General features: G+C 53.0%; 2 protein-coding genes across 3 annotated transcripts in view; both read left to right on the top strand.

Annotated features, from left to right (window-relative positions):
* The first annotated feature begins 658 nt into the window (after window positions 1–658).
* CCDC134 (coiled-coil domain containing 134) lies at window positions 659–17,785 on the top strand. Its single transcript, XM_005909443.3, has 7 exons — window positions 659–797; window positions 2,267–2,385; window positions 3,096–3,217; window positions 3,423–3,507; window positions 5,269–5,450; window positions 5,720–5,791; window positions 15,254–17,785. The coding sequence occupies exons 2-7, from the start codon at window positions 2,283–2,285 to the stop codon at window positions 15,377–15,379; spliced, it is 690 nt and encodes a 229-aa protein (XP_005909505.1). The 5' UTR covers window positions 659–797; window positions 2,267–2,282; the 3' UTR covers window positions 15,380–17,785.
* Window positions 17,786–19,101: 1,316 nt separating this feature from the next.
* SREBF2 (sterol regulatory element binding transcription factor 2) overlaps window positions 19,102–23,311 on the top strand; it is a 58,370-nt gene continuing 54,160 nt past the window's right edge. For both annotated transcript variants that reach the window (XM_070371498.1, XM_070371499.1), the window contains exon 1: window positions 19,102–19,382. In XM_070371498.1, coding sequence (XP_070227599.1) covers window positions 19,295–19,382 — 88 coding nt within the window. In that variant the 5' untranslated portion in view covers window positions 19,102–19,294. The remainder of the gene's footprint in view (window positions 19,383–23,311) is intronic.

Here is a 23,311-nt window from a genome sequence, read left to right as displayed (position 1 = left end):
TGGGTCAGACCTTTATATCTTCCAGGGAACTGAGAGTTGGGTGATTCTGCTATGTGGCAGAATTATAGTCTAAACTGTTACCAGTTCCCTAGTCCAACAGCTATTCTTTGTTTCTACATCTTCATCTTTCCCAATCATTAACGCTAGAGTCAGCGTTTTACTTCAAAAGACAAGGATACCGGGTTGTACACGGTTTCGGAGCTCTCCTCGGGTCTGTCTATACTGATGCTGTACAAAATCATAGACCAGGGAAGAACCCAACGAGCTTGGTTTAGAATTTCGTGGATCGAAGCGGCGAGTAGGGGATGTCCCAGCTCTGCATTGCACATTACTTAGAAAAAGGGGTTAGTCCCGACCCACTAAACTGATTTTGACAAATACAGTTTGAAAAACACTCAGCTGACAAAACAGTTTCAGGGAGGGCGCTAGGAAGACCGTCCGGCAGGGATCACGGCGTCAGTGTGCTGATGCGCCCTTTCAGGCTATTTTCTCCAAACCGACCTTAACACGCTACAAATGCGCTAGCAGACCGGCAAGGTGGGCGGGACCGGAATCCCACGGACCTCAGGCCGGGCAGATGCCTCCGCCTACTGGGCGGGGCCGGAAGTGAGGTCCAAGAGCGGCCGTCGCGGCCTGCGCTCGTTGGTCAGGAGTGGCACGGTGGGCGGGGACAGTAATCGGCGGTCCGTGTGCTGCTACTCGCGGGCATTCTATGAGAATCCACGGCTCTGCTGGTCGCTAGTAGACCCTCGAGTCGGTTGCTGCCTGACTCCTGCCCCCCCCGCCCGCCTGGCCCGGTAGGTAGGGCGAGGGCCGTGGGCAAGCAGACCCCTTTGGAGGGCGGGAGGAGGGACCGAGGGCCCAGAACTGGCTGCAGGGGGTGGGGTGTGGGATTCGCGGACCTCATTGGAAAGACTCCCCTCTAGGATCTCTAAAGGCACGGGTGGCATCCTTGGTCTGCAAGCCCGAATGGCCCGCTCAGAACCCACCACCAAGTCACCTCGCTCATTTCCCACTTCTTCCCCGCTTCAGTCATTACCGGCCATCTGATATTCCCTGACTCCCAAGTTTCGCCTTAACCAGGGTTTGGTTCCCTTGAGTCTGGAATATGACGGTGGAACGTAGGGCTCTGGATGAGCTTGAACTATTTCCTCACATTCTATGGGCTTCAGTTGTCTGATCTGCACGGGACAGAGTTGGTTCCCTGGTTGACCTCTGTGAGCGGTCACTGTCAATAACTGAGCATCTCTCCCCTGAGGCAGGTGTCCCGGTAGAACAGTGGCCAGCTCTGAGATAGCCTGTTCATTAAGACTCTTAGTTTAACTGGAAAATCTATGAGTGATCTATAAGTGATTTGGGCAGTCACCTCATTTTTCTGTGCATTCATCTCCACGTTGGTAAAATTGGGCAGCTGTCATCTGAGTAGAGGCCTCATTTGACTGCTGGTTTTAATATCACACTTATGCCGACTCCCTCTTATCCTTCTGTGCTTGTTTTACAACTTTGTTGGCTGTCTCTTAACCCTACTAGGGATAGAAGGATGCAGGGAATGTTGTTCCTGCTGTATTCCTGGCTCCAGAACATTCAAGGAACATGAAAGTTCCTCAGTAAATAGTTGGGGGATGTTGCCTAGATAGAAACAGGTGTTGCTTGTGGTGCCTGTGGTTCCTAGGAGAGTAACAGCCGTCTTACCCCAAAACTGCCTTCCCTCCCTTCCCACCCTGCACCCTTCTTCCTTTCTGATGACAGAAGTCAGGAAAAGCAGGAAACCCTACAAGTTTCACGTTTTTGACTCCCTGGGCCTCCTGGAAGGCCAGGGTGGGGGAACTGAGGGGGAATGATGTTGACCCTCCTTCCTCAGGCACAGGGCCTCACCCAGGTCTCTGTCTCTGCAACAGGGAGATGACCTCCTTATCCTCATTTTGCAGTGAGGAAGATGAAGCTCAGAGAGGCTGAGCAGTTTGCCTTCTGTAGGTCCTGAAGTCAGGCACAGCCAGGGCTCCAGCACAGGGTTCCAGACCTGTTCTCTGAGCATCCCTGCTGTGCTGACATTTATCTTTCTTCCTCCCATCATTCCATGTCTTCACCATGTGTCTCTTGGTCCCTGGCCCTGGGCTAGGGACTGGGGCTTCAGGGATTCCGAAAGCTGGCTTCCCGGTATTTGGAGGCTGTGTCATGTCAGGGGAAGTTGCTTTTCAGTTCACTTTCTGTATTATATAACACCAAGCTCTGGATCTCACCTTCTTTCACTGGGTTGCTCTCTTAGCTCCAGAGTCTTGGATATGGACCTTCTTCAGTTCCTGACCTCCCTGTCTGTCCTGCTATTGTCTGGAACAGGAGTCACAGACACCCTGAGGACCTCCCTGGACCCGAGCCTGGAGATCTGTATCCTTTGGGGTTGGAGGTATTTTAGAGGGATCTATAAATGAGGTCTCTCTGTACCCACAGTTGCTTGGGGGATTCCAGGGTAGAGGAAGACCTGCCCCCCTCAACCAGTAGAAATCGGGGAGAAAAAGTAATACACTCTAACCAGATCTTGATCAAGTCAGTTCTCTTCTGAGCCTCAGTTTTCCCATACAAATTGAGAAGGCAAGGCATATATTTCAGGACCATGAGGACCCTGAGGATTTTACATGTACCTAGCACTTTCTGTGTGAGACCCTAGGTGGAGACCAAATCCTGGCATTTTGGGCTACCACTAAAAAACTGGGTCTTGAAAGAGTGGAAACTCATAGAGAAGGGTGGGAGGGCACCCCAGGCAGAGTGTACAGTGTGAGCAGAGGAGTGGAGGTTCTGGGAACAGTGAAGGGTTGTGGGAGATGGTGGAAAGACCACAGGGAGGGGAGGGGAGGGCAGAAGCCAGGTCCTGACAGTTGTATTCAGGCTGTTGGATGTGGAATCCTCTGTGAAATAATGATATGTTGCAGGATTCATATGCTTCTCAGACAGCTTATTCATTCTCTGGGAAGTCCCAGCCATGCACATCTATGCCCCTTGCAGAGACTTGCTGGCCAGGAATGGGCCCTCTGGATCAGGACCACTGGATTGTCCAGGCAGGAGAATTGGTGCCAGCTCCTTAACTTAATGGTGCTCAGACAAGAAGATGTTTGAGGTGAAGCGGAGGGAGCAGCTGTTGGCACTGAAAAACCTAGCACAGCTGAACGATGTCCACCAGCAGTACAAGATCCTGGATGTCATGCTCAAGGGGCTCTTTAAGGTGCATGCAGGCAAAGGGCAGCTCATGGCAGGCCTGGTCTTTGATCTGGGCACTGATGGATGAGTAGGAGTTCCCCACGGGGATGGTGTTCAGTGAAGGGGAAGCGAACCCACAGAAGATTTGAAGTAGGGCCTCAGTAAACAGGGCTGGGGCTGGTCTGGGAAGACCTTGGCAAAGCCACTCAGCCCAGGTGGGCTTCCCTCAGGTGCTGGAGGACTCCCGGACAGTGCTCACTGCTGCAGGTGTGCTCCCAGATGGGCCCTTCCCCCAGGACGAGAAACTGAAGGATGGTATGGTCTTCCCTACCCTGCAACCTTGATCTTCTCCAGCTGCCCCTTCCCTCTTGTTCTTGTCACTCTTCTTTTCCTCTCTGGGAATGCCCTCTTGCAGCACCTTCAAGGAGTCTCTTGGGTGGTTGGGCACTCAGTATGAGATTCTCCGAGTGTTTCTAGGCTCGTTTCAGAGCCAGGTTCTGTATCCCTGACACACATACATTATGTAGTGTTGTCCTGTGCTTGGGGCAGGAGAATCAGGGAGGAGCCTTTGCCCACTTCCAGTCCCGCAATCCTTGCCTTCACCACCCTGACCCTTCTGGTAGAGATGGCAAGGGTTGTTTCCATTTATAGAAGAAAAAAACTGAGGTCTATTGAAGTGACTGGTCCACGGGAGCAGTTACCAGCACTCTTTACTGCTGTTCTAAAAGCCTTGACCTCCTTAAATCCTTTTTGAAACAAGGTGGGACCAACATAAATAAAAGAATATTCCATATCCCTTCATCTCCTCTTCCAGGAATTTCTCTCCAGTGGTAATTTCTCCCCATTAACTGGTTACATTCTAACAATAAAGTGTGTTAGGTCACACTGTCTGAGACAGGACAGAAGTAGCCTTTACATATTGAATGCTGGGCAGATACCATCTCTAATCTCTACTGTAACTGAGGAAGGCACCGTCAACTCCAGTTTCCAAGGGAAAGAGGACAGGTGGTTTGCCTGGCTCTTACCTATAAACCTGGTGAATTCCTGAGTTCTTTGTGATCCAGGATTGTTCTGAAGCCCAGAGGTCCCTGTCCCACTTGTCTCAGACCCAGCCTGGCATATCGTTGGAGGAGTCCCCTTATCTCTTTGTGTAGTCTGGCCAGTGCTGGTAAGGACGTGGGCCTTATCTATGGGGGTCACTCAAATAGACCTCCCCCCCTCAACCAGGGCTGGGTGTATAGTTAGTATTCTTCACGCTAGCCTGGGTCAGGGGAACCTGCCACTATAATGGACACTAAACTCAAACTGATCTGTTGACTAAAAGATATTGGTGGAAAAACTGACCAAAATCAAATAAGGTCTAGGGATTAGTTAATAGTATTGTATTGATGTTAATTTCCTGTCTTAGATGCTTTGTTCAATGGTTATATAAGGATGATAATATTAGAGGAAGCCGAGTAAAGGAATTGTGTGGTGTATTATGTAAGTCTAAAGTTATTTCAAAATAAGAATTTAAGCATTTAAAATAAAATTGGACATATACTAAAAAGAAAACAAGCCCTGATGTGTTCCCTGGCCATCCTAACAGAACTGACCCCTCACAGAAACTAGTTAACACCAGGGCCCAGCTCTGGACATTATGGTACCAAGTTGGGGAGGTTAGGCCCAGCAAAGCCTCATGGGATGCATATGCCTCCATCTGTGCAATGGCACCCCTCTCTGGTCTCCATGGCAAACGAGTCTTCTGAGCTGCGAGGTACGGGGGAAGAAGCATGTCCTTTGGAGTCAGGCAGACCTGGGTTTGCAGCCCAGGTTTGCTGCTCAGTAGCTGTCAGCTTCAGTTTGCCATGTGTGAAATGGGAATTACAGCCACATCTCACTCTGAAGGTGGTTTTGATGATTCGGTGACAGGAATCCCTCAGTACTCACTGCACATGTGGTCAGCCTGTGTGCAGCAGGCACTGTTCCCTTCTCTGGTTTGTGGGCTTGTCGCTGTCCTCTGGAGGGTGTGTAGGGCTGGCCAGGAGGCTGCAGAGGGCCATCTCTGCCAGCCGCTCACCAGAGTCCTCTCGCCAGCTTTCTCCCAAGTGGTGGAGAACACGGCCTTCTTCGGCGACGTGGTGCTGCGCTTCCCAAGGATCGTGCACCACTACTTTGACCACAACTCCAACTGGAACCTCCTCATCCGCTGGGGCATCAGCTTCTGCAACCAGTCGGGCGTCTTTGACCAGGGCCCCCACTCACCCATCCTCGGCCTGGTAAGGACTGGGGCAGAGGAGGTCCGGGAGCCCTCTATGTGATTGCACCATGAGCCTGCTTCAGTGGGGTCTGAATGTCAACCCTTGGTTGCATTTTCTGTGATAAGCCTCGGGCCACCTTGAGGTGCCATTTCAAGGGCTTCTGTGTTGACCTTGGTGCCTGGGGGTCATCACCTGGCCCACATCCGTCCCAGCCTTGGAGGGAAAGGCCTGCGGGTGAGCAAGATGCGGGAGAAGGCAGAGGATGACTAGCTTTTCCTTATCCGCAGATGGCCCAGGAGCTGGGGATCAGCGAGAAACACTCTGACTTCCAGAACCCATTTAAAGTAGACCGCACAGAGGTGAGCTGCTGGGGCCTGTGGCCCTGTCTGCACTGTGTCTGCCGGGCCCTGGGAGGCCAGGACCAGCAGGAGCTGCAGCACTTAGAGTGGAGTGTGAGGGCTTTGGACTTGGAGCCGGAAGTGCCTGGGTTTGGGTCTAACCTACCTCTCACTCACTGGTACCTTTGGGCAAGCTGCTGGCCCTGTCTTAGGCTCAGCTTCCTCTCTGTCCATGCAGGGTGAACCTCAGCTATGAGGGGCAGTCAGGAGCTATGAAGACGTCCATCCCAGGACACAGTAGGCACTGTTCATGCCAGGTGAATGGTAGGGAAGCCATGGGAGGTCAGGCCCTGCTTCTCTGCCCTTGAGCCTCTGAGCACCTAACCAGCTTTCTGTCCCACATTTCTGCACGTGTTCTCATCCTAGAGCTGAAGTGGGCTCTGAGGGCTGGAGGCCTCAGGGGGAGCAGGACAGACAGCAGAGGGGAGGGTGGGGTCAGAGTGGCCGGGCAGGAAGGGCTGGAGGACTGGCCTCCACAAAGGACAAGCTCTCCCCAGGTGTCGGGGGGTACTGCTGAAGGTCTAGGATTTTGCTGCTGTTTCATGGATGCTGACAGGTTAGAGACATCAGAGTTCATTACAGCGAAAGCAGTTGCTGTTATCCTGGTCGTACGTGTTTGCCTTATTTCCCAAGTCTTGGTTGGGGGAGAGAGGTGAAGCAGAGGGTTCCAGACAGATGCCAGTGGGTTTGTATCAAGTTGAGGAACACCAAGCTTGGGAAATCCACCACCTTTATAGTGAACAGAAGCAAACCTGGTCTTTGTTTGTAGACAGACATCACCTCATCCTTCAAGATTGCTTTCTGTAAGCACGACCTGAGAAATGGCCCAGGTACAGAGGGGTCAGGTGTACCCAGCAAGAATGCAGGGATGCTCAGGGCCATAAAGAGGATTCTACACACACTCCCACCACCACCACACACACACACCAGTCCATCCACCAGCCCTGTGTGTCTTGGCTTAACTAACATTTCTACATGAATGCCTTATTCTGTATCATAATCTGATCAGAAGAGACTAGGACCACGTTTGTTTAGTTCGTCTAAGACTGCTGTCAGTAGGACTGTAACTAGCAAGATGAGGCCACGTGCAGTGTTGATCTTAACCATATGCTCCAGGGTCCTGAACTCAACCAGCTCTGATAAGTGCTAGGGGATCAGTAGATCTTATATTAGAAAATCAGGATGTCATCTGAGACCAATCTATTATCTCTTACTACCCACACAAGAGTTTAGACTGAGCTGCTGATGTTCAGTGTCATTGCTAGTGGCTACCAGGGCCAGTTTGTGTGTGTGTTCAGTTGCTCAGTCGTGTTCGGCTTTTTGCGACCCCACGGACTATAGCATGCCAGGCTCCTCTGAGCATAGGATTTTCCAGGCAGGAATACTGGAGTGGGTTGCCATTTCCTTCTCCAGGGGATCTTTCCAACTCAGGGATTGAACCTGCATCTCCTGAGTCTCCTGCATTGCAGGCAGATTCTTTACCACTGAGCCATCGGGGAAGCCTGATACTGGGGCCAGTAGGTAGACCCAAAGCCATCTTCATCTGCATCGGGGAGGCATTCCATGGTCCACTGTCTCCCACTTGATTTGGGTCACCATTGCATTGTTTGAGCTAAACAATGGGTGCAGTGTTACCATGGAGTTGCTCAGTTGCCTCGGTTGCCCTGTGTGGTATAACCCAAGGTCGATCAGGGATCAGGACAGGCGGAAGGATTCATACCAAGGTTGGATTGAAGTAAGGTTGTACTGGACTGTGTGTCTGCACAGAGTTACTTCAGGAGCTGCCTTTGATGGCAGCAGGCAGAGCCAAATAGTTTAGCAGTGACCTCGTCTATGTGAATTTTCCTGTCACGTGGTTGAGAATGACACACTGGACAGTTGGTCTGACTCAACTGCAGCTGCCACTTGGCTTGCATGAACCCTAGGATTGTTTGGCCAGGCGGCAGTGCTGGCCTGTAAGGGACAAAGAGAATTAATTGTTCCACATGCCTCCTGGGGGCTAAGGCAGTCCCTCCCTAGAATATTGCTGCAAAATCAACATGTCACATCCCAGGACCTATAATTTCACTTTTCTCCAGTTATTCCCTACTTTCACCTAGACTTTTTGTCTGAAAGGGTTAGAAGTGAGTGGGAAAAGAGCATTTTTTGCAAAATTTTCACAGACACCTATTTCCCGTCTTGGCCCACATGGGCCACTATAAGGGGACTTGGCAAGGAGTGTACTTAGCCAAGTGGTCATTATTATTTTTTCGGAGAAGGGGGGTGTGCCGTGTAGCATGTGAGATCTTTGTTCCCTGACCAGGGATCGAACCCATGCCCGCTGCAGTAGAAGTGTGGAGTCTTAACCACTGGAGTGCCAGGGAGGTCTCCCAGGTGATTATTATTCTGATGATCTTGGGCCATACTGTTCCATCCAGGGTCTCTAGGTGGTTGAATCAGAGATTCAGAGTCCTCTGCTTTATGTCAGTCTGTGGTGGTGGGTGTACTGCCATATCTAGTACAGGGACACGTATAGGTGGCAGTGCCAGTCAGCTGGGCAGTGTCGGCTGATCAGCAGTTTGATTCTGGTCAGTCTCATCAGAGTATTAGCTATGGGCATCTAAATGAGTGACCCAGACTGTCCTGTTGTCAACCACGGTTTGTTTCCACAGGTCATGGCCCCCGAGAGGGATGGCCATGTGTGACCTGCCAGTTTGCAGCCTGCTTATCTGCCAGACCAGATGGCTAGGACGCTGACAACAGTCAGTCAGAATGCAGCATGCCTGGTCACTAGAAATACCATCTAGGCAAGAGTCACGGCTTTTAATTCAGGTTGTTGTCTTACTGGACTTTATGACAGTTGGTCTCCCAGCATCATCCCTGGGGCTGGATGGCTGCTGTCGCCCATAGAAACCCACCCCCAGGTTGGTGATTTGCTAGGAGGACTGAGTCCTGTGAGTCACTGGTTAATACTCCTGTGTGTCGTTGTCCTCAAGGCTCTGATTTATTGCAGTGCAAGGATCCACAATAAAATCAGCAGTAAAAAAGGTAAAAGGCTCCTGGGATGAAGTCTAAGGGAACCTGGACACAAGCTTTGATGTGTCTCTCCCAGTGGAGTCACATGGGGCACACTTTATTCCCCCAGCAACAGGTTATGAAAACATGTGTGAGAAGTCATCTATTAGGAGAGCCGGTTAAAGACGCAGCACCCAGAGTTTTTACCAGGGAATGGTCACATAGGCACCCTCTGCCTGCTGCTGCTGCTAAGTTGCTTCAGTCGTGTTCGACTCTGTGCGACCCCATAGACGGCAGCCCACCAGGCTCCACCGTCCCTGGGATTCTCCAGGCAAGAACACTGGCTTGGGTTGCCGTTTCCTTCTCCAATGCATGAAAGTGAAAAGTGAAAGTGAAGTCGCTCAGTCGTGTCCGACTCTTTGCGACCCCATGGACTGCAGCCCACCAGGCTCCTCCGTCCATGGGATTTTCCAGGCAGGAGTACTGGAGTGGGGTGCCATTGCCTTCTCCGACCCTCTGCCTAATACATACCAAAATTCCACACTCCAGAAGGGAAGCACGTGTTTGTGGCATAAACCACACTTTTGTACGGTTTAGGCGCAGGGCGCCACTCTTATCAGTCAGGGTAATAGAAATCCCTCCCGGAATCCTGGTTCCCAGACACCAGCCAAGGGCCAAGTTCCGAGATGCCAGCCGAGGGCCGGCCTTAGACGCAGGCCCTTCAAAGGAGAGCAGTCAGGCCAGCTTGGTTAAGAGCACCATTTTAGCGCTTCATTCAGGTGAACAATCAGTGGAGTTCCTGAGTAGAGGAACCTCTGACTCGAGGGCCCTGTTGAACTAGTGGCTTTGCTTCAGGTGATGGAGTGGGTGATACGGTTTTTCACACTAGCATAGCTGCCTCCCCTTCATGTGAAACCAAGATGACACACCCTGCACGGCGGCTTGCTGCCACCACAGCCCTGATAAACAGCCTGGACAAGAGCAGCAGGACTGATTCTTGGTGAACTCAGCAGGGACACGCAGGCAGGCTCCAGGCCGTGGCAGGTTGCCTTTCCCAGCACGGGCTCTCATGGAGATGTTTTCGTGCTGTGATGCTGGCTCTCCTTGCCCTGCAGATCATGAAATGAATGCCTCTCCCACAGGAGGTGGGCCTCAGAGAGAACAGGCTCCAGAGAGGTGTGATTTAGTGTCATCGTAATATGCTCTGCTTGGATATAGCCATACCAAAGCAGCACACTTCCCTTCTCATCGGCTGGGGACGGTCCCAAGATTTTACTCACTTTTCAGTATCCAGTGTAGACCCCTCTGCCAGCAAGTTTCTGAGATGACCTTTTTTTTTTAAAGGTCATCTGTGCTCTATTGCGCAGCACCGGCCCCTCACAGAACCTGCATTGTAGGGCTCCTGGGAGGCCAGCCCCTGCCCCCACCCCAAATACCCCAGTCCTGCCTGGCTCCCAGCCCGGTGCAGGGTGGATGGGCTGGGGGACCAGAATTCCTGTCCATGAAGTCCACGCTGGGCTCAGTCCTGGCCTCCTGGGCCCCTGGGGGCTGGACAGGGTGGGCGAGGTGAGATAGGAGAGCCCCCATCAAGTTCTCTGGGGCCCAGGGCCTATCCTGGCAGTTTCTTTGAGGTATCCACTTGGGGAGGCCGGCAACAGCCCAGGTTTACTCAGCTCCCCCCATGCACTGCCTCCATACCAGTAGGTATTCTGGGAGGGCCCCTACTTACGATACTAGAGCCAGCTTGTATCAGGCTTTGGGCTGGCCACTGTCCCCGTCCAGAGGGATCTGGCCCTCTCCCTGCTGTTCAGATGCTTACAGACTGCTGGGGAAGGTACCAGAGGAGCACAGTCCCAGTTGAGCATGATCATTGGAACCAGTGGAAGAGGGACGTGTTATGAGCCATGGGACCCATGAGAGGAAACCTGTGGAAGCAGGTGGCCAAGGCTCTGGGACAAGTAAGAGTTGCCGGGTGGACCATCTCAGGGAAGACCTTCCAGGGAGAGGGACTGGCTTGCATGAAGGCTCAGAAGCAGAGTGTATGCCTTCATTCAGCGTTTAGTGAGCATCTGCTGAATCCCAGCCACCAGAGAAGCCCTCCAGCTCTGCCCACCTGGGAAAGGCATTCTGGTTGGAGGAGACAGACAGTCAATAAAAAATCCATGGTAGATGGTGACAAGGGCGACGGAGGAAAAGGCAGAGGCACGTGGTTAAGGAATTCCAGGGATAAGGTGAGGATATCGTTGCTGTTTCATGTGACTTGGACACAGCAGGTTCTAACTGCAAAGACCTGAAAGCAGCAAGCGAGCCAGCCCTATCTCTGAGGGAAGAACTTTCCAGACTGGAGGGGCAGCGGGTGCAAAGGCCCTGAGTTGGAAGCGTATTTGGAAGGGCAGTAGCATGGGAAGGGGAAGTCAGAGTCGTAGTCCAGATCATAAGATCCCTTGCAGGTCTTCTCCAGGGCTTTGGCATTTACTCCAGGACACAGAGGAGCAGGGCCAGGGGCTCTGACTTAGCCCTTTTAGGGATCAGCCTGGCAGCCGCGTGGCAAATAGTGTGAAGACCAGAGTGGAGACAGATCCTGGTGAGGAGACCGCTGTGCTGGTCCGTTTGGAGTTAACAGTGGCTTGAACCAGGGTGACAACAGTGGGGCTGTTGGGAATGGTGAGATTTTGGTTCTGTTTTGAAGGTAGAGCCAGTACAATTTACTAAGGAAGCAAATATGGAGTAAAAGAGAGGCATTAAGGATGACTTGACAATTTCGGAAGATTGGGGTTGCTATTTTCCACCAGATGGGCAAAGTGGCGGGGCGAGTTTGAGGGCTGGATTGGGGATCAGTGCCTTGTTTCTGGACCTAATGGGCATCTGAATGAAGATGTCGAGGAGGTAACTGATTTTGACTTGACTGATGTCAAGGAGGAGGACTAGATTTCAGGGGAGAGCTTATTAAAGCCAGAGCTGCAAATGTGAGAGTCGTGCCGATGACAGACCATGTGCCATCACTCTGGGGGCAGGGGGACGGGGCAGATAGAGCGGTGGTCTGGGATGTGCCTGCAGTTAGAGATGGGAGAGTGAGGAGGAGCTCACAGAGCACCCCAAGAGGGATCAGTCAGTGGAGTAGTAGCAGACCCAAGAGAGAATCAGTTCCCTGAGGCCATGTGACAGGAAGGAGAGTGGACGTGCCATCGGACGTCGCTGGAGGGTCAGGAAGGTGGGGCTGAGAATCGGCCGCCGAACTTAGCAGCGTGGAGACCAGCCCTCAGAGAGCTGGGTAAAAGCTCTTTTGGTCAAGTGGTGGGGATAAAAGACTGAGTTTCAAGAGAAGGAGATGAAAGGAAGTAGACTCATCCCATCAAATACAGCTGACTCTTTTGAAAAGTTACTCTTTTTTTGTTTTGTTTTTAATGTTAGTTTCAGGTGTGCAGCATAGTGATTCAGTATTTTTACAGGTTCTACTCCATTAAAAGTTATTACAAGACAGAGGCTGTAATTGCCTGTGCTGTGCAGTATATCCTGGAGAAGGCAATGGCACCCCACTCCAGTACTCTTGCCTGGAAAATCCCATGGACAGAGGAGCTGGTAGGCTGCAGTCCATGGGGTCGCTAGGAGTCAGACACGACTGAGCGACTTCACTTTCACTTTTCATGCATTGGAGAAGGAAATGGCAACCCACTCCAGTGTTCTTGCCTGGAGAATCCCAGGGACCGGGGAGCCTGGTGGGCTGCCGTCTATGGGGTTGCACAGAGTCAGACACGACTGAAGCGACTTAGCAGCAGCAGCAGTGCAGTATATCCTTGTTACCTATTGTAAAGAGATGTGTTTTCAAGGGGAGCAGACCCAAAGGGAGACTAACTGGAGGAGGGCATGGGTTCCAAGGGATATCTTAGTCAGATGGGAGAGCAGAATGAACAGCATTTGCATGTTGCATGTTGAGGGGACCCACCCATGGCAGGGGTGGGGAAGAACCCCCGGTGTAGGGGTAGGAGAGTCACTGGAGTCTCATCCCTGAAGAGGTGAGGAGGGAGAGAGAGGCGAGCTATTGCCTGGGGGAGGGGTGGCCTCGCCTGGAAGAGCAGCGTGGGCACAGCAGCATGGGTCTGTGGGTGTGGTGGCGGGGGCTCACGGAAGCTGTCTCCTTAGCGTCTCCATTCTCTGTGAAACAGGAAGCGAGGTCACGGTCTGTGAGTGAGGAGGTGAGGAGAGATGGAGGCTCGAGGAGAAGGTCTGTCTAGGAGAGCAGGACAGGGAGTGGACCAGGGCAACATCCTGGGTTTCCAGGCAGCAGGGAGGGTCCACTGGAGGTCAGCATCCAAATTTAAAGTAGGCATTAGCCAGGCCCAGCTGGGAGGAGAGCCAGGAAAGGACTAGGCGTTGTTTCTCTGCAGACCCAACCTGCTGGGGCTGGAGGGGCCAGGATCTCTTGACTGGTCCTTCCCCAGCCAGAGCCAGAGGATGGGGTCCTCTATGGCCCGAGGGGTCTCCTGGCTCCTCCTTGCTTCCCAGGAGGATCCAAAGTAACTTGTAGGGATAGGAGGCAGTGTGATCGGGAAGCACCGGGCAGGGAGCTTGGGAGGCTTGGGGGCTAGTCCCAACTGGGACTAGCTGTGTGACCTGTGCAGATCATTACCCTCTCTGGGTTGCACTTCTCTGGCTTCATCCCATCTTCCAGACTTGTGGTTCAATCTAACACAGTAGGTGGATTACTCCACAAGGTGGAGCTCCTAGTTTGTTATTAACATCTGCCTTGACCAACATCATATGGTAAATCAGATTTACCATATGAACAAGTAAAAGGGGCATATTTCCCAACAGAGTTATCTGAATTGTGGATATTACTGTATTTCATACTCTAACATGATTCATTCATTCATTAAAAAAATACATACTAAGCGCCTCCTGTCGGCCCATCAGACCACACTGGGGCTTGTGTCACAGTGAGTGGCACCCCACACTATCCACCTGTCCTTGGGGAGAGTGTGATCCAGTGGGGGCAACAGGTGTGAAGCAGGTGTCACGGAAGCAGGTGGTCACAGGGGAGAAGCACTGAGAAGGAACCGGAGGAGACAGCCCCAGCCGGGAAAGGGCAGGAGTCACCCCAGGGATGGGGACCGCTGAGCTGCAGCTACTGTGGCAAAGAGGGTGGGGGCCGGGAAGAGCGTTCTGGGCCTGGGGCACAGCATGTGCAGAGGGCTGGAAGTGGGCACAAAGGAACCCAGGAGCCAGAAATGAGGGGGGAGGAGGGGTGGGCAGGGTGGGCCTGCAGATAGAGCTGTGTGGAGAGTCAAGGAAGGGTTTCAGCAGGAGTGCAATTTACATTTTGAAAATATCTGACTGCAGCGAGGAGAATGGCTTCAGAGGGACCAAAGTGGGTGTGGAGAGACCCTGGGGTGTGCCGAGGTTTATCAGGAGAGGTATAGGGGGGTGGTGATGGGGTTAGCGATATGATAGGTGAGACAGAAGAGATGGGTTTGAGACTTAGGGGTTAAAATGGGCCAGACCTTGGCAATGGACTATGAAGGGTTTGGACCTGCGGCTGGGGAAGTGGGGGGCAGGTGGGGGTGATGCTTGGTCTCTGCCCTACTTGCTGACTGGGATGTGGGACTCTGCTGTTCATGAGGACACGGACTCTGGAAGGGGACTGGGTTTTGGGGAGATGGAGCCATGCTGAGTTTGGGGCACATGTGCACACACGTGGAGGTGTCAGACAGGCATTTAGATAGGGAGATGCAAATCTGAGGGGTGACGGACTGTAGAGGTGCGACAGAAGCCCTGGGTTCAGATGAACCAGTCTGGAGAGTCGGGGAGGAAGAGCTGAGGGCCTGGGGTTGCCCGGCCAGAGTCCCGTCCTCCTCCTGCCCAGCACACCACATGTTCTTGTCTTCTCACTGGGTACCACCCTGCACCCACTAGGGAAGCCACAAGCCTGGGCATCACTGTCATCTTCTTTCCATCTCTCTCCAGGTCTGGCAGTTTAACCTCTGATCCAGCTGCTTTCTATATACTTCCTTGCCTACACCTTGCAGCTTGTCCACAAGCAGTAGGACCCCTGTTGTCTTACGCTCACTGACTGCCCCCTCCCACCAAAGGTTCTGGGGGCCCATGACGGGTCTTGGGCACTCAGCCCCCTTTACCCCGAGTGCAGTCTGTCGCTTGTTTCTCAAATGTGCTGTGCAGGTTCCACACCTGTCCCTCTTCCTGGAATGTCCTCTTCCCTCACCCTGTTGGCTTGGCAAGCTCCTGCTTAATCTTTTGAGACCCATTCAGCAGTTTTCCCTGAGCCCATTTACTAGCTCCATGTCCGTGGGCTTCCCCCAAGGCCAGGGCCTGTGTCTCAGTGACCTTCCTGTACCCACAGCCCACAGCAGCCTAGCTCAGAGCACAGTCTTTGCTGCCAACTGACCTAATAGACCTCTCTGCTTTTCCCCTCAGTTCATCTCCAGCACTGACCCTTTCCAGAAGGCCCTGAGGGAAGAGGAGAAACGCCGGAAGAAAGAAGAGAAGCGGAAAGAGATCCGAAAAGGCCCTCGGATCTCAAGATCACAGTCTGAGTTATAGCCCTGGAGCGGGCCAGGGCTCACAGGACCAGGAGGCGGCCAGTTGGGAGGAAAAGGACATGGCAGAAGCATAGCTGATGGTGAGCACTGGTGCCTTCAGAGAGGAGGCCAGAGTCTGCTTGGCCCCCTGGGGCTGGCTCCGAGCCCTCACTGAAGGGACTGGGCCACAGAAGGCTGGACTTCCTCCCAGGGACCTCCTCAGAGGGGTGCCAAGGGATCTTCCAGAGAGTGCTGTTCTGCAGACCTAACCCTGTGGAGATGCTGGGGGAAGCAGGAAGGATCCTGGGCTGGACTCCCTCCCCCACCACCGTGGGTTAGGACCGCTGGCCCGCTGGCAGCCGCTCCTCATGGGGAGGCTGCAGAACTAGGCTCTGAGCCATGTGCAGAGGTGTCATGCCTGCTGCTCGGCCCACTGTGTCACTGAGTTGCCAGGCACAGATCCTAGCCCCCTGCAGAGAAAATAAAAGCCAGCAAATGCTCTGGGCTGACCGAGGCTGGTTTGGGCCCCAGGGAGATGTGAGCCTCTCCACGGAGCAGGTAAAGGGGGCCTGGGCAGGGGGATCTGGGGCCCTCAGCTGTAGAGACCACCTTAGAGAATGTTCTGCCTACCCAGGAGGAGTCTCAGGCCCTGGCAGGGCAGCAAAGCAGAGGCTTGGCTTTGGTCTCCTATTCCCTTCTCAGCACCGTCCTTGATGAGGGGTCAGTGTTGGGAAGGGACCAGAAGTACCCTTCCTGGGAGGGTGTTTAGCTCAAGACAGTCTTGGAGCAGCCTGATCTCTGTCCTCAGGTATTGAGGGACAGTCATTGAGCAGGCAGGCCCAGGGAAGAATCAACTTGTCCTCTCTGGCAGTTCAGGGAGCCCCTGGGCCTGTTGGGGGCGCTGTTGGGGAACAGGCTGGAGCTCTGCAGGAGGCTGTACTTTGTAGCGGAAGGGCTGCTCCCAGGATGGATGGGCCAGACAGCAAGCCCCCTGTGTCAGGAGGCCTGTAAGCAGAGACCAGGGCCAGGGGGGTGGGAAGCTGCAGAGGGACTCAGGCCCTGAGTAGGCAGCCGCCCTTCAGTCATGCCCCTCCCAGGCAGAGAAGGGAGGGGCTCTGGGGGGAATTCTAGCTCTGTCTCTTGACTTTGCCAAGCCAGGGAAGAGACACACAGCTATCCCCAATATCCCACCACTAACGGAGCCCAAGGGAGACCCAGGGTCTTAGCCCATCAGACTTGCTGAGTGACCCTGGCCCACCCCTTCCCTGTGCTGTGGCTTCATTGGTGTAATGAATTTGATAATGCCTGAACCCTCTGCCCAGCCCTAAACTGCTTCTCTGAGGTTGGGGCCTGGTTTCTCAGTGACAAGAGCCCTTCTCTGATGGTTCTTCATTCATCCCAGAGATGTGGTGAGCGCCCACTGTATGCACAGCCAGAGAGAGAGGGGCCCAGTCTTAACCAGTCTTCACTTCTGCCCCATTTTAGTACCTTTATCCTCTGGAACTCCTCCTTCTACACCTTCATTTCTCTCCGGCTCAGTTGATGCCTTCCTCTCCACCCTCCAATGAGCCCACGTTTTCCCCTCTGACACCTTGAAAGGTACAAACAGAACCACTCTGCTCTCTTCCTCCCTGGGCAGGTCTAGCTGGGAGCTGAGGGAACAGCTGCAGAGCGGGAGGCACTGTGCCCACTTACCTGACCTGGTGCTCAGGCAGCCCTCTGCAGTAGCTTACTGAGGCTCTGGGATGGGAAGGGCATTGAACCAAAGTGAAAGTACACGGTGTGGTGTGCCAGCAGACTACCCCCTAGTGTGGGAGCCCTGCGAGAGCCACTGAATGGTGGAGTTGAAGGTGGCACTGTCCAGCTCAGTGCCTGGCCAGAGCAGGGCAGCAGGGTTTGGTTTTCTGTTTCAAGGTGAGACTTCTATATATCAACTCTCCTACATGTAAACAATGAAAAGAACATTTGTGTCTCCCCTACCCTCCCTATAAGGTACTTTGCTATACATGTTGATTATAAAAAGTAATTTTAAGTAACACTGATATGCCAAGAAGAAAGTATGATTCACCCTAATCTCACCACTCCATAACCATAACTGAGGCTCAACTGTTGGACCTTCCATCCTTTTTGCCCTTCATGTGCACACAGATCACATGTGATTTTCAGTTACCGATACAGTAGCTACCTTGTATGAGCACTGTGTGTCAAGCCTTATCCACGTGCTGGCTTGCAGTAGCTCCTCTTGCCTCAGGGCCTTTGTTTGCTTTGTGTGTTCCCCTGGCTATACCAGATGCAGTTGTCACCACAGAATTTTAGGTTTCCTCTTAAATATCAGTGTCTGTTTAATTCAACGGACTGGAAGCTCTCAGAGGGCAAGAACTGTCTCTTTGCCTGCCACAGAGATACTCAATAAATACTGTCAAATGAGTGTGCAAGTGATCTCATTTCATCTTCACCACTCCCAGGGGGCACTGTTCCCCTCGTTTTTTAGAGATGACAAAAATGAGAAGGAAAACAAAACAGAAGTTATTTAACCAGCCCAAAGTCACAGGGTTCATAAGTGGATCCATATGTCCATATGGTTATCTCCACCCAACCTGTGAACTCGATTTTAAGTTTTGACCACCAAGCAACTGCTCTCACCGACTAGTGAGACAGCTTTTCCCTTTTAACAATATATTGTGAAAGTCTTTGTCAAGAGATATACATTTGATATACAATAGATATACATGGCATACGTTTAACTATGCCATGGTATTACATTGTGTGGATGTAATGTATTCATCAGGTCCTTATTGAGCTTCCCAGTTTTTCCAGGTTACAGGGGATTCCGTGATGAACACCTTTGAACACATGTGCTTGCGCACTTCTCGGAGCACTCGTCCTTTTATTCCTTAGTATAAATTCCTAGAAACCTGCACATTTGTTTACATCGTGACCAGCTGCGAGGTGGGGAAGTGAGGTGGTTGAAGAAGTGGGAATCCGTGGGTAGGTTGCGCCTCAGAATCTCTGCGGAACTCTTTGTCAAAATGTCGTGCTCGCACCGCACCCGAGAAACCCTGTGGTGGTTCCGGGGCACTGGCACTATCTTAAAGGACTGCAGGAGATTCGGAAGTACCCAGGGGGAGACCGCTGGAGTAAACACGTGGTCGCGGCAGATGCAAAGGCGCAGAGTTCATAAAACAAACGCTCCGCACTCGGGCAGTTCGCGAGTCTCGGTAGAAAGGCTTGGGAGGAACGTGATTAGAGACCATCTCCAAACTCCTTGGGGTGGGGGGGGTGCCCAGTGTTGGTGGTTCAGTTTTGATTCTGCCCGCTCCAGTGGGCTGGGCAGCGAGGCGGGGGTGGGGGGGAGAGGAGGATGACAGCTGGGAGGATGACGTAATGTGCTCCGGGGGGCTCCGAGCGGACGTGGGGCGGACGGCATTAACCCTTCCACCCCTAGCAGGTGGACCGAGTTAGCTCGCGGAGCCAAACCAAGAGAAAAGGGAACGGTTCCTTTAATCACGGGAGTAAAGGAGGTTGGTCTGAGGACCCGGGGGACTCGCTCTTCGTATTCGCTTAAGAGCCGCCAGAGGTGGGGCCTCGCTATGCAAATCCGAGCTGCTGATCGTCGACGCGCCATCACCCCACGCGCCGGCCCGCGCGCCGATTGGCCACGACCAGCCTGGTCCCATTGACAACAAACAAGGGGGCGCCCGGCCCGGGGGGCGGGGCCACGGAGGGCGCGGGATGGGGGCGGGGCAGCGCCGCCCCGCCCCCGTCCCGCGCGGCGCAAACATGGCGGCGGCTGGCACCGGCCGCTGAGGCGGTAACCGGGTGGGGGCTGTTGGGTGTCATGGGCGGCGACGGCGGCACCGCCCCCGCGTCTCCCTGAGCGGGACGGCAGAGGAGGCGTGGGGCGCGGGGGAGGTGGTCTTCTGCGCCGAGCCGGGCGATGGACGGAAGCGGCGAACTGGGCGGTCTGGAGACCATGGAGACGCTGACGGAGCTGGGCGATGAGCTGACCCTGGGGGACATTGACGGTGAGTGGTGGGGTGGGGTGGGTGGGAGAGCGGGGGGCGGGGGGCGCGCGCGGGGAGGAAGGGGTTACGGCGGCGCGCGCGGGTGCGCGTGCGCCCACCTTCTCCTCACACACAGCCCGCCACCGGCCAGCCCCGTCTAACGCGGGAGGAACCGGCGCGCGCGGTCGCCGCGGCCGTCCGCAACCCTTCCGGGCGCTGCGGGCTTCAGCCCCGCCCGGCGGCTGGGCTCCGGCAGGCCGCGCGGGAGCTGCTGCGGGGGGCGCCTCGTGTCCGGAAGCCCAGCGAGGGTCGCGGGGTCGGCGAGGGGCGGGGGGCCTGAAGGGAGCGGCCAGCGGAGAGCGCGCGGCCGCTGCCTCCGTCGCGCGGCGTCCGAGGTCCCGCTCTGCCTGCTCGCCCAAGCGGCTCCGTCGCACCTGTCACTCCCCACCGGGCCGCGTGGGCGGCTCTGGGAGATTCCCGGGGCCGGGCCCCTAGGCTCCGCGTCCTCCCCCTCCGTGGTCTTTCCGGGGTTGAACCGCGGCCGAATTCTCCCGGCACTTGGGAAAACTTTGGGGGGCAGCGAGAAGCTTAGTCGCTGATGAAGCGAGCGGTGGCGGCGGAGTGTTGGACGCATCTCCCCGCGATAGAGACCCGGGCGCTCCTGCTGTCGCGCTGCAAAGAGAGTTGAGCCGCAGGAATTTTGAGTTGTGCTCTCCCCGACCCCCTCGGGGACAGGTTGGGGAGTCGGGTGGCCTTTGTTCCGGCCACTTTCACAGCGGAGTGGAAGAGCTGTAGGAGCCCAGGGGATCATTTTGTGATCACGGAATCCAAAGTTTGGAGGTCAGAGACTTGCCCAAGGTCACCCAAGCTGGTTACAGAACACAGTTACTGGGTCAGTGTTGCCGTCGCTGCTAACATCAGTCTTTTCACCTGATCTTTGGGGGTGAGAGGTCCAATGAGTGGATAAGTCGTCCTAGTAATAATAATAACTCCCAGCAGAAGGCAATGGCACCCCACTCCAGTACTCTTGCCTGGAAAATCCCATGGACAGAGGAGCCTGGTAGGCTGCAGTCCATGGGGTCTCGAAGAGTCGGACACGACTGAGCGACTTCACTTAAACTTTTTACTTTCATGCATTGGAGAAGGAAATGGCAACGCACTCCAGTGTTGTTGCCTGGAGAATCCCTGGGACGGGGGAAGCCTGGTGGGCTGTCGTCTATGGGGTCGCACAGAGTCGGACACGACTGAAGTGACTTAGAAGCAGCAGCAGCAGTTGGGCTCTTCTGATAGTCTAGGCCCTACTTACTTATATTGTTTCACTGGTTCCTCATTACAATCCCTGAAGTAGATATTCTTACTGCTCCGGTTTTATAGGGGACCTAAGTCAGATATGTTAACTTGTCTCAAGTCACTCCCTCTAGATTCTCCAGAACCCATGCTCTTAATCAGTCAGTGACTCAGATGCATTGTGCTTTCCAGTTTACAAAGTGCTTTCTTGTGCCAGGATCTTACTACAGCCTTACAGGCAGGTATGAAGGCTTCATCTCATTATACAGATGAAGAAACCGAGGCAGCAGAAGATTCTCTTCCAGGGGAAGAGACAGTGGCAGCAGCTAAATGAAGAGGATCCATTTCTCATTTTGCTTCTGTAACAACCCTGTGGCCTGACCTTGTTTTCCTATTTTGGTCATCCAGGCAATGTGGTAAGACTCTTAAACGAAGCCCTAAATCTAACCACAGACTTTTTTTGTTGGATGCTCCCAAATACAGAGATGTGTTGACAAATGGAGGGAGGGAGGTTCTTGGAACTTAACAAGGACAGCTAACATGTTGTGAGCACTTGTGTGCCAGGCACCGTGTTAAGCAGTTAGTATGCATCAATGTTCTCAATCCTTAACAAGTTCCATCAGGTAGAGACTGCTTGTTATACTACATTCATCCCTTTTTTATAAATCCTGAAACTGAGGCTCAAGGCAGTTGATTAACTTACCCATAAGGCATACACAGCCAGTAAGGAATATGTCTGTAACTGCCTACCAACAGCCTCACACAAAGAAATTTGTGTGGATTTTGCATTCCCGTTCGGAAACTGATCCCTGTTTGTTTTCATTTATAAATTTATAATGTGTTAAAGTGTGCTTGTGTGCATGCTAAGTCACTTCAGTCGTGTCTGACTCTGCGACTCTATGGACTATATAGCCTGCCAGGCTCCTCTGTCCATGGGATTTTTCCAGGCAAGAATACTGGAGTGGGTGGCCATGCTCTTCTCCAGGGGATCTTCCGGACCAAGGGATCAAACCCACATTTCCTGTGTTTCCTGGATTGCAGGCAGATTCTTTACTGCTGAACCACTGGGGAAGTGCACTGTGTTGAAGTACCTGGTGGTTAAGTAGTAACCTTACACCTATAGATGATTGAGTAAAATGAACATTCTGGAAACTCCCACAGTGGTTAAGTGGCTTCACAGGGCTCCATGTTAGATTTGGGATAAAGTGGTTCCCTGTCTTCATTGGTCAACAAGTATTCACGTGTCAGCTGTAGTGTCTGAGCTATAGGGAACACAGGAAGATAGGATTTTATGGCTTTGTGGAGCTTGAGATGAATGATAATAAAACTGTAGTGTGTGTGTGTTATATGCATGCATGCTCAGTTCTGTCCAACTCTTTGCGACCCCTTGGACTATAGCCCGCAGGGTTCCTCTGTCCATGGAATTCTCTAGGCAAGAATACTGGAGTAGATTGCCATTTCCTCCTCCAGCGGATCTTCCTGACCCAGGGATTGAACCTGCATCTCCTTTGTCTCCTGCATTGGCAGGCAGACTCTTTACCACTGGTAAGCATACTGAGTATGCTTTACCTGGTAAGCATACTGAGTATAGAATAGCTCAGTTATAGAGGGCAATTAGTGAAAGTCAGTGAGTGTGGATGGAGCTTGGTAAATACTGGCTTACCAGGAAGACCACACCGAAGAGATGGCCCTGCACTCAGGTCTTAGAGCAAAGTTGAGTGGGCTGAAGACTGGTGGTCTGCAGATATCCTTGAATACTCACCCATACACCCCCTCCAGAACATCAACCCTATGAGGGCCAGGACCTTTGTTTTGTTTCCTTCGCCTAGAATTAAATATTTGTGGAATGTTTGAATGAGTCCAAGGACTTTGAGCTAGGCAGGAGTAGGATAATTAATATTAGGCTCAGCCCTTGGTGTTGGATCAGATCAGGGCTAGATGCTTCTGGGAGCCAGTCAGCTGAAGAAGAGACTCTGTGGGTATGAACACATATATTTTTTTTGTTTGTGTGTGGTGGGGGAGAGAGGGTTTCTACCACCTAGAGAACTCATTCCTGCCTCAAGGAGATAGTCATCTGGGTGAGTGATGACAATCCTAAGAGAGTGACGGGATGGGGAGAGGAAGTAGCCATTGTACAAGGTGCTGGACATGACAAGACTTGGCCTCAGTGAAACTTGGTCCTGAAGACAGAGCAGAGGTGGAATTTAAGTTCCCATTTAGGCTTTGATGTAGGGCATTGGGAGGGTTCAGAAGGTAGCAGGAAGAGCTGGTTTGGGGAGATGATGAAAATTTGTCTTTAAATGGACTGAAATTGAGGCACTAGTAGGAAACGGGAGACAGATACTCAGGAGAAGGTCAAAACTGGGGGTGGAGATTAAAGACTAGTCACTCAGATTGGTGAGTTGAGGACACAGGTGAGAGGAAAAGGTGGAACCAGACAGGCGAGGAAAGTGTAATAACCTAAGGGGAAGTGAGCTTTTTGAGGAACAATGGATGATGGAGACAGGGCTGCAGAAGACAGCAAGGATGACGAGGCTCTGAAAGGACTCGTGGGATTTGGCAATTAGGAGATCCACTGGAGGAAGCGATTGGGTGAAGTGGTCCAAGGCTAGGTAAACGGAGTCAGGAGGGCAAGTAGGGGCAGCGGTTCTCAGTGGAGAAGG

Source organism: Bos mutus, chromosome 5 (assembly GCF_027580195.1).
Source record: "Bos mutus isolate GX-2022 chromosome 5, NWIPB_WYAK_1.1, whole genome shotgun sequence".
Classification (NCBI taxonomy): domain Eukaryota; kingdom Metazoa; phylum Chordata; class Mammalia; order Artiodactyla; family Bovidae; genus Bos; species Bos mutus.
Note: the sequence above shows the minus strand (reverse complement) of the source record. Positions and strands in the feature narration are given on the sequence as shown.